The 14,310-nt window shown below is 37.6% G+C and overlaps 1 protein-coding gene across 1 annotated transcript in view; it reads right to left on the reverse strand.

Annotated features, from left to right (window-relative positions):
• SLFN11 (schlafen family member 11) overlaps window positions 1–14,310 on the reverse strand; it is a 22,005-nt gene continuing 7,695 nt past the window's right edge. The window contains 4 exon segments of the mRNA XM_089900830.1: window positions 1–8,114; window positions 8,496–8,624; window positions 9,543–10,415; window positions 10,418–10,605. Of these exon segments, the coding sequence (XP_089756956.1) occupies window positions 8,107–8,114; window positions 8,496–8,624; window positions 9,543–10,415; window positions 10,418–10,604 (1,197 nt within the window). The 5' untranslated portion in view covers window position 10,605 and the 3' untranslated portion in view covers window positions 1–8,106.

Genomic DNA, 14,310 nt, shown 5'->3' on the forward strand with positions numbered 1-14,310 from the left:
AAATTTAGTGGCAAAAATCACATTTATTTTAATGATTAATTGTAATTAATCAAAATTACTATACTTACACTTAATTATAATTAATTTTATTAATTATGATGTTACTTTTTTTGTATACATTCTTTTGCCAGTATTATTATATTACAGTGAAGGAAAAGAAGCCTTGAAAAGTCTGACACACTTCATCTAAGCCTATGTGCTTATTACGTTTATGACCTTGGAAAATTCCTTAGCCTCCCTAAGACTCTGTTCCCTCATCTGTAAAACAAACAAAAATCCACATGTACAAAAATAGCACATCTCTTATGGTGAGGAATAAATGAAATAGCATAAAGGTATCTGCTCATTGTAGCTGCTTGAGAAATGTTAGTTCTCTTTCCCTTCCTACTCTTAAAGCACCTGAATCTCAAAATGTCCCTTAACAGTCCCCATTGATGAAGGTAGGAAGAGCCCTCCCAGGAAGAAGGTGCTCATTAAATATCTGTGGAGAAGATGGAGCTATGAAAACTTTACTAGGAGGGACCTCTGTGCAGCCCTCCACTGGGAGATCCTAAGGTTAGTCTCTGAGATAACTCTCCTTAAGCATCACTCACTTACAGATCTATGTAATAATGCATCTATCACAGGAGTCTACCCCTTGTCATGAAGGAGCAAGGAACAATGTTGTGACATGAGAATAAACTTGCACTGTAGGGTTTTAAACTTATGTCAATGATCATTTGTTCCAAAGGGAGGGAAAAAAATGCAGAGATTGTTGTCATCCTATTGTGGTGGTGTCAGATCACATACCAGAATCTGGATCTGTAGGGTTAATTTCCAGTGAAATTACCCATATTTCATTGGTAGTTGTTTATTGTTCCTTGTGGTGGTGCTCTCTCACTTGTACCAGGTGTTTGCACAACTTGATTTTGCCTGCAACCTGGATAATGGTGAGTAGGAGATGGACTCTATTATGGGACACATCCAGATTTTGGAGATGTTAAAAGGCTGGGGGAAACATGCATCTTGGGATGGATGGAATAGGGTAATATAAGGATATGTTTAAAATGCAGCTTTAGAAAACAAAGGAAGTATAAAATAAGAAAAGTATAAAATAAGAAAACACATCATTTGTACCAGGGAGTTTGCACACATCTATGGTTCTCACAATTCTGCAAGGCAGATATACTTACTGTTCTCTTTTTCATATGAGTAAATGGGAACTCAAACCGGTCAAGTGCCTTGCCCATGGTCACACCACTGGGAAATGGCAGAGCCAGAGTCCGGACCCAGTGCTGTCTCAGACACCAGACCCTCTGTTGTCTCTACTGTGGCCTTGCAAGCCACACAGACTACCCATGCCTGCTAAATGGACAATGTCACTAAAGCATTTGATGTTCATAGCAAATATGTTTTGCCTCATTGTCAAATAGGTCTTATTTTTCTTTAATTATATAATAGGACATGCTTCCTAAGGAAATTATGTGAAGACAAGAAGTGCCCCTTTCATTTCTTGGATACTCCACATGGCACTTAACCAATTATAGGGGCCAGACTAGGTGTCAATAAATGTCCACCACTCCACGTGCACCAGAGTAGTTACCACTCTCCATGTGACTTGGGGCCTCTATGCCTTTGTGTAGGTGTGCCCTGAGACTTGAATGCCCTCTTCTACTTTTGTCACCTGATAAAGTCCTCTCATTTCTTCTAGAACTCCCAAGTTTGTTCTCTCCTCAGAGTTCCCACAGAACTTTGTATCCATACTAGGCACTAATCTCTTCATGGATCTAGGGAAATCTTTTTTTGTGTGTGTGTATGTGGTTTTTTAAAAAATATTTTATATTGGAGTATAGTTGATTAACAATGTTGTGTTAGTTTCAGGTGTATGGCAAAGTGATTCAGTTATACCTGTACATGTATCTATTCGTTTTCAAAATCTTTTCCCATTTAAATGACAGCATATTGAGCAGAGTTCCCTGTGCTATACAGTAGGTGATCTAGGGAAATCTTTAAAAACAGAGCACTGAAGTGTCCAGACTGATGGTTTTCCAACTACAGGAAATCAGGTGAGGGCTTCTAACAGTCTAGGACATCAGGATGAAGGTCGCTGGGGGTTGGTTGAATCTGATCTACTACTCTAACCCCTGACTTTCTCTAGAACCCATCACTCCAGGTATAGACAAAATTTCTTTTTCAGTCATTGCATTTTTTTCAAAAGAAAGATTTACAGTGTTTAATCTGAAGCTAAACTATTGTCAATCAATAGTAATAGTTAATGTAATGAGGACATCCCTATTCTTAGTATTTGGAGTCCAGTTGCAAAACCAAAACCGAACTGATTAGTTACTACTGTGAGAGCTCAGAATCTAATGATAGTGGTCTCTGAAAGTGAAAATTTGCTTCAAAAAATGGTTTTAATTAGGTAATACAGTCCCATAGTCCAAATACCAAAACATTCCTCTTTCTATTCACTCCATTTCCTCCCTTCCCAAGCCCATCCTACTCCTCTAACACAGACCCTTTTTTTTTTCCAGTTTCTCAGCTAGTCTTCCAAAACTTCTTTGTGCAAATACAAGCAAATATTTCCCCCTTTCTTACACAATAGGTAGCAAACTGTCCAGATCTTTCCATATCAGTACATAAAGAACTTCCTTATTTTTTCCCACAGTTGTCTAACATGCCATCTTATGGATGTGACATATGTCCCTATTGATGGGTTCTTGAGTGTTCCCCCCCCAGCCTTTTGCTATTATGAGAATATTACAATGAGTAACCTTGTATATTTTGTATGCATGCAGGTATATATAAAGAATAAAGTCCCAGCAGTGGGATTACTGGGTAAAAGGGTAAATGCATTTGTAATTCTGATAGATATTACCAAGCTGTCCTCCAATGGAGTTGTACCAATATGCACTCCTGCCAGTACTGTATGAGAAGGCTTGTTTCCCCATAGCGCAGCATATAAAAGATGTCAGATTTTTAAATTTTTTACCATCCAATAGATAAAAATGATAGCTTGTTTTAATTTGCAAGTCTCTCATTTTGATTAATATTAAGCATCTTTTCAAATGTTTGAAAGCCATTTGAATTGTATTTGCTCTGAAGTGACTTTGTTGATTTTTCTTTTTAATTAATTAATTTAATTGTTTCTATTTTTGGCTGTGTTGGGTCTTCCTTACTGTGCGTGGGCTTTCTCTAGTTGTAGAAAGCTGGGGCTTCTCTTCATTGTGTTGCGCGGGCTTCTCATTGCGTTGGCTTCTCTTGTTGCAGAGCATGGGCTCTAGGCGCGCGGGCTTCAGTAGTTGTGGCACGTGGGCTCAGTAGCGCACAGGCTTAGTTGCTCTGCGGCATGTGGCATCTTCCCCGGCCAGGGATCGAACACCTGTCCCCTGCATTGGCAGGCGGATTCTTAACGACTGCGCCACCAGGGAAGCCCCGTTGACTTTTCTTAAGTTATTCTTTATCCTTATCAACTTTTAGAAGCTGTTTATATTGATATATTAGAGACACTGGCCCTTTGTTTGTAATATGAGTTGCAAATATTTTTCCTAGCTGGTCAATGGCCCTTTGACTTTCTATTTAGTTGCTTTAGCCATGCACAATGCTTATCTTTTAATGTAATCATATATATCAGTCTACTTTCACGGCTTTTGGATTTTGAATCTTGACTTTTCTAATCCTCATGCCAAAAGTATAAAGGCATTTACAAATGCCTTCTCCTAGAACATTTATGGCTTTAATTTTTTTTAAATTCTTGATCGATTTAGAGCTTATGTTGGTATATGTCATAAAGCGTGAATCCATCTTTTTCAAAATAAATTGCCACCCAGTTTTCCCAATATCTCTTTATTGAAACATCCTTTCTTCTCCACTTGAGAGGCCAATTCCATCACGAACTAAATTCTGATGTGTTTGCAACTATTTCTGGACCTTCTATCCTGTACCCTTGATCTAGTCATATGCCAATACAACTCTATTTTTATTTGAGGTTTTATAATGATTTAATATCTGGATAGCCCTTCTTTTTGCTCTTCTTTTTCAGGTTTTTATTTCCTGGCTCTTCTTCCTTGTTTATTTTTCCACTGGAACTTTAGGATAAGATTGTTTAGATTAAGTTAATCTCTTGGTTTTTTTTAAATTGATATCTCATTAAGTTTATAAAATAACTTAGAGAAAACTGACAGCTTTCTTCCTTTCAAGAACATGACATGTGTTTCCATTTTATCCTTCTTCTGTGTCCTTCAATATTGTTTAAAATTCTTTCTCAGATAGGTTTATCTTAGATATTTTAAATTTTTGTTGCTATTGAAAATTGGGTATTTTCTTTGATTTGTTTGTTATAGCAGGATACTGAATTTTGCATATTAATTTTGACATATGCTTCATATAATTCTATTAATACAATTATTTATATTCAATCTGAATTCTTTTATTGTTTATAGTGTTTTTCTTTAGGCTCTCTTGAATATAGTCCTATCTTCTTCAATTTTTATCCCTCTAATTTCTTTCTCTTATCTAATTGCATTGGCTAATTAATATTGCACAAAAGTTGTAGCAGTGCAATGATGGTTTTGTTCCCAAATTTAATAGAATGCCTCTAATATCTCCCAGTTAACATAATGGTCTTTGGGGGATATTGATAGATATAGATATATAGGTATAAGTATAATGTTAAAGAAGTATCTAGGGCTTCCTTGGTGGCACTGTGGTCAAGAATCCACCTGCCAATGCAGAGGACACAAGTTCAAGCCCTGGTCCGGGAAGATCCCACATGCCGCAGAGCAACTAAGTCCATGCTTAGTTGCCACAACTACTGAGCCCGTGTGCCACAACTACTGAAGCCCACATGCTTAGAGCCCTTACTCCGCAACAAGAGAAGCCACCGCCATGAGAAGCCTGCGCACTGCAATGAAGAGTACCCCCGCTCACCACAACTACAGAAAACCTGTGCGCAGCAACGAAGACCCAACCCAGCCAAAAAGAAATAAATAAAATAAATTTATTAAAAAAAATTAAATTTAAAAAATAAATCTTTAGGAGGTGGGCCTAAATGTAAGACTGGACACTATAAAACTGTTAGAGGAGAACATTGGAAGAACACTCTTTGACATAAATCACAGCAAGATCTTTTTTGATCCACCTCCTAGAGTAATGGAAATAAAAACAAAAATAAACAAATGGGACCTAATGAAACTTCAAAGCTTTTGCACAGCAAAGGAAACCATAAACAAGATGAAAAGACAACCCTCAGAATGGGAGAAAATATTTGCAAATGAATCAACGGACAAAGGATTAATCTCCAAAATATATAAACAGCTCGTGCAGCTCAATATTAAAGAAACAAACACCCCAATCCAAAAATGGGCAGAAGAGCTAAATAGACATTTCTCCAAAGAAGACGTACAGATGGCCAAGAAGCACATGAAAAGCTGCTCAACATCACTAATTATTGGAGAAATGCAAATGAAAGCTACAATGAGGTATCACCTCACACCAGTTAGAACGGGCATCATCAGAAAATCCACAAACAACAAATGCTGGAGAGGGTGTGGAGAAAAGGGAACCCTCTTGCACTGTTGGTGGGAATGTAAATTGATACAGCCACTATGGAGAACAGTATGGAGGTTCCTTAAAAAATTAAAAATAGAATTACCGTATGATCCAGCAATCCCACTACTGGGCATATACCCAGAGGAAACCATAATTCAAAAAGACACATGCACCCCGATGTTCACTGCAGCACTATTTACAATAGCCAGGTCATGGGCGCAACCTAAATGCCCATGGACAGACGAATGGATAAAGAAGTTGTGGTACATATATACAATGGAATATTACTCAGCCATAAAAAGGAATGAAATTGGGTCATTTGTTGAGACCTGGATGGATCTAGAGACTGTCATACAGAGTGAAGTAAGTCAGAAAGAGAAAAACAAATATCGTATATTAACACATGTATGTGGAACCTAGAAAAATGGTACAGATGAACCTGTTTGCAGGGCAGAAGTTGAGACACAGATGTAGAGAACAAACGTATGGACACCAAGTGGGGAAAGCCGTGGGGGGGGTGGGGATGGTGGTGTGCTGAATTGGGCGATTGGGATTGACATTTATACACTGATGTGTACAAAATTGATGACTAATAAGAACCTGCTGTATAAAAAAATAAAGTTTTAAAATTAAAAAAAAAACAAAAAACTAATACTAAACTTTCTTTGGGTTATTTATATGGAAATATGTTAATATAAATGTTTCAGACATTACATGAAATTCCTAAAAATCTTATATGTTCTGTTATAAGGCATAATTCTAGTTATTACTTTAAAATGTATATCTCAGAAATAACTAAATTTCCTTGTCAACTGCATTATTATGAACTTTCATCAAATAATTAGCTGTGGTCATTTTTAAGTCTTTTGTCATTTACAGACAGTTCTGGGTGTACTCTGATGCTTTTGCAAAAATGTTCCCATAAAAGGTTTTCATCTTCAAGGAATTCATAGATAAGACTCTGACAAGTACAGGTCTCTGGTAATTGACTATACTGCTGAACTGAATGAATAAGCATTTTCAGAACTCTAATGGAAAACTGATGAATTCATAAAAGTGCTAACAAAAGATCAAGTTAAAAAATTAATTACATGGGACTGAGTGAACTGATGAGGATGATTATAATTTTTGTGACTTTGTTTGAATAAAAAAATGTTAAAAAAGTAATTTAAAAAATCTTTAAAGAAAAGTATCTATGGGTTGGTTTTTTTTGTTTTTTGTTTTTTTTTGCGGTACGCGAGCCTCTCACTGTTGTGGCCTTTCCCATTGCGGAGCACAGGCTCCGGACGCACAGGCTCCGGACGCACAGGCTCAGCGGCCATGGCTCACGGGCCCAGCTGCTCCACGGCATGTGGGATCCTCCCGGACCAGGGCACGAACCCGTGTCCCCTGAATCGGCAGGGGGACTCTCAACCACTGCGCCACCAGGGAAGCCCTATGGGTTCGTATTTTATGGAATCTTTTAAAAATCAAAATGTATATTAATGTTTTTCAAAACCATTTCAGTATATTAGAAGACAATCATAAAATTTTTTCTGCATAAATGTATAGAAATGATGGATTATAGTAATAACTCTCTTAATGTTTATCCATCCTTTCGTTCTTGGAGTTCTGTCTTTGCGTCTTCATTCACAAGTAAGATTAGTCTGAATTTTTCTTTTTTATGCTATCTCTGTCAAGTATTGCAAATACTGTTACTCCCATTTTAAAAATAACCTGGGAATTTTCATGCTTTTTCTATGGCTCTGGAAAAGTTTAAATAGTGTTGGAAGAGTTTATTCCTCAAATGTTTGGTACAATTCCTGGAAAATTGATTTTTTTTATACCAGAATAATAGGTTATCACTCTATGAGGATAAAGCCCAGTATTTTGTTTTTAGATATAATTTATTCCATGATAATAAGCTCTAGTAAAACAGAGTTTACTGAGTTTAGAGAGTAATTACCAATGTTTATGTTTACTCTTGGATCTAATACTGTTTATTGTGGACAGTTTTTCAGATATAAATTTGGTATGCAAGCGAATGCAAAGACCTCAATTAGGTAAGGTGAAAAATAAAATCTTAAATTGAGCAGTCATTATTTATTAACTTAATGGTCCTCAATAGATATTTACACATATATAGGACGTTTATGCATCAGATTCTAGTGCCAGATAAGCCATTGATTTACTTCATAGAGTTGATCAAGTGGTTCTTCCTCTCCAGAAGTGTAGAAAGAGGACAACAATGGACTCATAGCTAAAGCCTATCATGGTGGGAGCAAAGGATGAGAGCAGAGGACAGGCACTGTCCTTGGTTCTGAAACGTGATTTCGCACTTTTACACGACTGTTTCTCCTAAACCCAAAACATGTTCATGGATGTTGTAATTGATCTTCATTTTATTTGTTTTGTGCTCCATCTTGATATAAAACTTTATTCTTGTTTCATACAAAACTTGATTCTTGCTTCATATTCTTGTTTCATACTTTTCCTGCACTCCTCTGGAAAATTTGGCAGAGGAGGGCAATTGTTTGCTCCTAGTGCAATGTATGCCTCTAGTTCAACTAGATAAAAAGTTTCCAATATGGATGAGTGTCAGAATCCTGTTGAAAAAATACACATTATAAGGTGCTATCCTCAGGTATTCTAATTTATGAAGTCTGGAGTGGGGAGCAGGTATCTGTACTTTTTAAAGTAACCAGAAATACTGATGATCAGTCCTATTTGAGAACTACAAGACCAAAAGGTCTTTAAGTGCAACAGTGTTCCTCGATTCTATATGTGGTATTGCCTCAGCTAATGAGGTCAGTGAGGGTTCATTTCTAAACTACTTATCATCAATATGCTTGTAGCATTATCACCTTGCACACATACGTTTTGCAGAGTGCACTTTCAGGACCTTAAATAACAAACATAACAGTTTATCTCCCCTTATCCTAACATAGAAACTGGCTGGTGTCAAGTAAGCAAACCATAGTTACTACCTGGAAATAAGAGTTGCTGGAGATCCTTCTTATGTTCCAGGCCTTTCTTGGAGTACACTGGTCTGCTAAGAGGAGGCCCGCTAGACAGACTCAGCTGAGATTCAAAGTCTTTGCACAACCATGTAAAATCTTAACAAAGAAGGGAAATTCACGTTATTCTGACATGTTAGTTCATCTCTTCACCATTGAAAAAGACATTATGAGTGGGTGTATTATATGACTGTCTAGGTATGACTTGAGACATAATGGCAAGATAACACCCCATTCACCCTGTATGGACAAGTGCCTTCATTGCATATGAAAGTTGCCAAATCCATCATAAAAGAGATGTTATTCGGAAGTTTGAATGTGTTTCCCATTCAATATGTCTTCACCCTCTGTTTCTGGATATCGTTTTGTTTGAATTTCTTTTATGGTACATAGCACATTCTTTTAGTACACCTATCTATGCATATATCTGTGGTGTAAATATTCCCACCATGGACAATTTTAAGCTACCAATATGATGTCACTAATGCAGAGTTGGGAAGACATGCACTGTAATACACCATTTTATAGTATTTCCATCATACAGATACAGTAGATGTAAATAACCTCACGCATATAGATAATCTTATAATGTAGTAAATCATTAGGTTTTGTATTTATTAAATTTGTTTTAAATACAATTTATTGAACTGTAAGTTTATAAAACTTAATTTTTAGTAATGACTGTTTAACAACTGGCTCAAAACATTCCTGAAAAGTTAACAAATGGCTCTCGAGCCAGTAAGAGCCAGTTCCAATACACCACTGCAAGGCAATCATCCCCAGACAATTTTCTTTTCATCTGATGTGGGAAATTGCCTTTTATAAGATACTTCATTTGGGCTTCTCATCCCCCAATAAAATTTCTCACGTATGGAAAGTAGGATACTTGAAGATTCAAAAAACACAGAATTTAGTGTGTGGGGGAAGTTCAAAGTCATATGAAACAGAGGGAAACCTGTTTAATATACAGGTTCCAAAGACGTAGAAAGGACAGGGAGGGAGTTTTCTCCATCTTACCTGGATCTGTGTCCATCACCATGCCTACCCATTCCTGAGTTGTCAGTTTGCAAATATGCTTGTCCTTCACCATCCAGGAACAGGGAGCTTCTGAGAAAAGTGCACCACAGAATGGCTTCACTCCAATCACACAAGCATAGCCATATAGCTCTCCCCCAGCTAACACATCCAAGATTTTGAGTGTGAAATCTATCTGGCATTGAGACTGGCAAAAATGGACACAAGGTAATTTGTATATTGTGTTTTCTATTTTCTTTTTCAAAGAATCACGGTCAACCTTTTCTTTAGCACATCCCAGAACTTTCTTACTCCTATCATCGACTCCAATAAAAAGATAGCCTCCTTCAGTGTTTGCAAATGCAGGGATGTACACTGGAATTATGTTTTTCACATATTCTTGAATGTGTTTTGTAGAGAACTGCTTAAACTCTATGAATTGAGACCCGGGAAAAGGCACGATTTCACCATATTCAAGCTGGTGTTTTTGGAAAACTAGGTAAGTAGGATCCAAGTTATGGAGGTCTTGATGTATAACCTTGACAATTTCACCAAAAGGTTCTTTCCCCAAGACTTTTGCATTTACTTTCTTGGTTTTCAGGAAACTGAATGCCTCTCTTGAATCCATGAGAAGCACAGAAGTGCCAGATCTACAGTATAATGAAGAACTCAGGCTGCAAATGCGGGGCTTAAAGGAACTGTCTTCAGGGAAAGTGTCACTACTCCAAGACTTAACAAAAATGTAATAACACCTCCCTTGTTGCTTAGTCTTGAAGAAATCCTGCAAATTTGAAGACAGAATAAGTGTTCTCAAAGACTCTTCTAAATCCTGTCCCATCTCCACAGGATGCTCATTGTTGTTTGTCATTTCAGCTGAATCACTCCTCCTCCTGAGGTTAATAAAGCACATGCAGCTTTTATGACTTTTGCCTTCTCTTGTTCTCTCTGAATTTTCTGCAGCTTCTTTCTGTTTCTTTCACCAAGAGTTACTTTTCCCACATTGATGACCAAGTCTGGGTAAGATGATTCTACCACCAAAGATGAATTATGTTCCTCCATGTTCATTCTGCAGTTGAAACCATTAAAATACATATCATGTTGATGAAGAAGTAGATTGCATAGTACACAAAAGTGCACTTATTAATTTATTAAAAAATATTTATTGAGTTCTTGCTAAGTGCTGGGGGCTGGAAATTAAGTGGTAAATAAAAAATAAGCATAGCCCTGACTCTTAGAGCTTACAGTCTGGACAGAAACATTGAATAGAGTAATTGCAGTAATGTGTGATACATACCCTGAAAGGAAGCACCAAACAGCAACAATCAACCTAATATGAACAGGGAAGCATTCCTGGAGGAAAGCGCATTTAAACTAAGATCTGAATTTGCCATGTGAAGGAATCTGAGGTTAGGAGGAGTTATTGCATTACAGTCAGAGTGAAAAGTATGTAGGAAGGCATGAAATCATCAAAGGGATTAGTGTATTGGAGTGGTAGAGAGATGTTCAGTCTGGCCAGACTTTAAGAGTGACAGAGGACAATACACTGTTGGTGGGAGTGTGAATTGGTGCAGCCACTTTGGAGAACAGTATGGAGGTTCTTCAAAAAACTAAAAATAGAGTTGCCATGTGATCCTGCAATCCCACTCCTGGGCATATATCTGGAAAAAACTATAATTTGAAAATATACGTGCACCCCAATTTTCATTGCAGCACTATTTACAATAGCCGAGGTATGGAAACAACCTAAATGTCCATCGACAGTTGAATGGGTAAAGAAGATGTGGTATATATATTCAATGCAATACTACTCAGCCATAAAACAGAATGAAATAATGCCATTTGCAGCAACATGGGTGGACCTAGAGATTATCATACTAAGTGAAGGAAGTCAGACAGAGAAGGACAAATACCGTATGATATCACTTATATGTGGAATCTAAAATATGACACAAATGAACCTACCTACAAAACAGAAACCAACTCACAGACATAGAGAACAGAATTGTGGTTGCCAGGGAGGGGCGGGAAGGAATGGACTGGGAGTTTGGGATTAGTAGATGCAAACTATTACATATAGAATGGATAAACAACAAGGTCCTACTGTATAGCACAGGGAACTATATTCAATATCCTGTGATAAACCATAATGGAAAAGAACATTTAAAAGAATATATATATGTATAACTGAATCACTTTGCTGTACAGTAGAAATTAACACAACATTGTAAATCAACTATACTTCAATACATTTTGTTTTTTGCGGTACGCGGGCCTCTCACTGTTGTGGCTTCTCCCGCTGCGGAGCACAGGCTCCAGACGCGCAGGCTCAGCGGCCATGGCTCACGGGCCCAGCCGCTCCGCGGCATGTGGGATCTTCCCGGACCGGGGCACGAACCCGCGTTCCCTGCATCGGCAGGCGGACTCCCAACCACCGCGCCACCAGGGAAGCCCCAATAAAATAAATTTTTAAAAAAAGTTTACACTGAGCTAAAAAAAAAAGAGTGACAGAGGATGTGAGATGGGAAGTGGTGAAAGAGGAGACTTGAAAGTTAGAAAAGGGCTGCTGCTTACAACAGTGGAAAGCCAAAGGATTTTAAGGAAGGGAGTGACATGAACACATAGACATTTTATTATTTTATTTATTTATTTGGCTGCATTGGGTCTTTAGTTGTGGCATGGGCTCTTTGTTGTGGCATGCAGGCTTTCTCTCTCTGGTCATGGCGTGCATGGTCCAGAGTGTGTGGTCTCTGTAGTTTTTGGCACGTGGGCTCTCTCACTGAGGCACGCGAGCTCAGTAACGGCGCGCGGGCTTAGTTGCCCAGCGGCATGTGGGATCTTAGTTCCCTGACCAGGGATCGAACCCGCGTCACCTGCATTGGAAGGCGGATTCTCTACCACTGAACCACCAGGGAAGTCCCTAGACATTTTAAAAGACACATTAATGTAGAAGAACAGATCCATGGTTGCCAAGGGTTATGGGGAGGGAAGGGTGTGACTACAAAGGGATAACACAAAGGCATTTGTTGAGGTGATGAAACTGTTCTGTTTCCTGATTGTGGTTGTAATTATATGAATCTATTCATGTGTTAAAACTCATAGAGCTGCACACCCAAAAAGTTAATTTTTTTTGCATGATAATTATTAAGGGGGGCACATTATTAATTACAGGTGGAGAACTAATTAGAGAGGAGCAAACCAGTAGGGAGGGTTTTGCAGTAATCCGGATGAGAGATGATGGTAGCCTGGGTCACAGTTGGGGCCATGGGAATGAAGAGATGTGAGTATATCTGAGAGACATTTAGAAAATAAAATTAACATGGCTCTGTGTTGAACAGATAGAGATCAGGAGAAAGGATTAAAATTTAGTAAGTGGGTTTTGGCTTGGGCAACTGGGTGGTTAGTGGTACCACTTATTGGCAAAAGATCAATGATTATTGAAGGTGGGTGATCGATAAATGGAGATTCACTCTCCTATTCTCTCCTTCTCTCTATTTTTGTGCATATTTGAAAAGTTTCCATAATAAGTTTTAAAATTGACTTCATCTATTAACTGGGTGGTGGACATATTGGTGTTCATTATATTGCTCTCTATATTTTTCTGTAAGTTTGAAATTATTCATGACATAAAAAAGAAAACTTTTGCCTCCAAAAAATTTTTAAAGGCGAGCAGGGCATATGAATTTAGATTATTAGTAAGAAAGTGGTTGAACTTTTGGATTATGCATTCTTAGGTGGATAGGGTGGAAAACAAAGACGGCCAGGGCAGAAGGTGGATCTGAGAAATGGGGAAAAAGAAGGATCAGTGGATTCTAAGATTTTTGATGTCAAAAAAACACTTGTATTTGGGAGTGATTGAGCAAATCAGTAAAACTCAACAGTACCATAGTGAGGAGAGGGCTCTTAAAACTCTTAGGGATGTGTTGCAACCTACAGTCATTTTTCTCTCTTGCTTGATTATATACTGAAGCATGCCATCAAAACATTTCATTTATTAACTTTTTAGCACAGAAAACATTCAATGAGCACTCACTGTGGGCACACAAACTGCTGTGAGACACAAAGAATCTGACTGCTGGAGATGTATGGTTTAGGGTCCATCAGATTACCATGATATGGCTTAAACGATATGTGGAGAAAAACCCATAGCCCTAATCCCTATATTGGTAAGAGAGAAAAATTTAAACAGAGTGACTCTCATCAACATTGAAAGAACTTAGAAAAAGAACCAGAATGCAAAGGAACACAAAAGAAAAGGAATAATAGATGGAAGGGCAGACGGAAGTTGGAAAATTAAAAAGGAATTATTTGATTAATTAACAAGATGGAGAGTTTTGTTTTTGTTTGTTTTGCTTTTTGCTTATTTGGTTTTTGTTTTTTAGACAAGCCACTAGCATCTTTATTATTTATTTATTTATTTTAAATTTTATTGGAGTATAGTTGATTTACAATGTTGTGTTAGTTTCAGGTGTACAGAAAAGTGATTCAGTTATACATATACATATATTCACTCTTTTTCAGATTCTTTTCCCATATAGTTTATTACAGAATACTGAGCAGAGTTCCCTGTGCTATACAGTAGGTCCTGGTTGATTATCTATTTTATATATAGTAGTGTGTGTATGTTAATCCCAAGGTCCTAGCATTTTTATTATTTAAAAAGAACTCTGCACAAACAAAAGGGTTAGATAGGGGAAACTCTTCAGGACCTAGGGCTTGATAAATAGCTCTTAGAGGATACCCAAAGCACAATCTGTAAAAGAAAAACAATCAT

The sequence above is a fragment of the Delphinapterus leucas genome, chromosome 19, assembly GCF_059928025.1.
Source record: "Delphinapterus leucas isolate spDelLeu-1000000601 "Yukka" chromosome 19, BTC_Dleu_Yukka2, whole genome shotgun sequence".
NCBI classification, from domain to species: domain Eukaryota; kingdom Metazoa; phylum Chordata; class Mammalia; order Artiodactyla; family Monodontidae; genus Delphinapterus; species Delphinapterus leucas.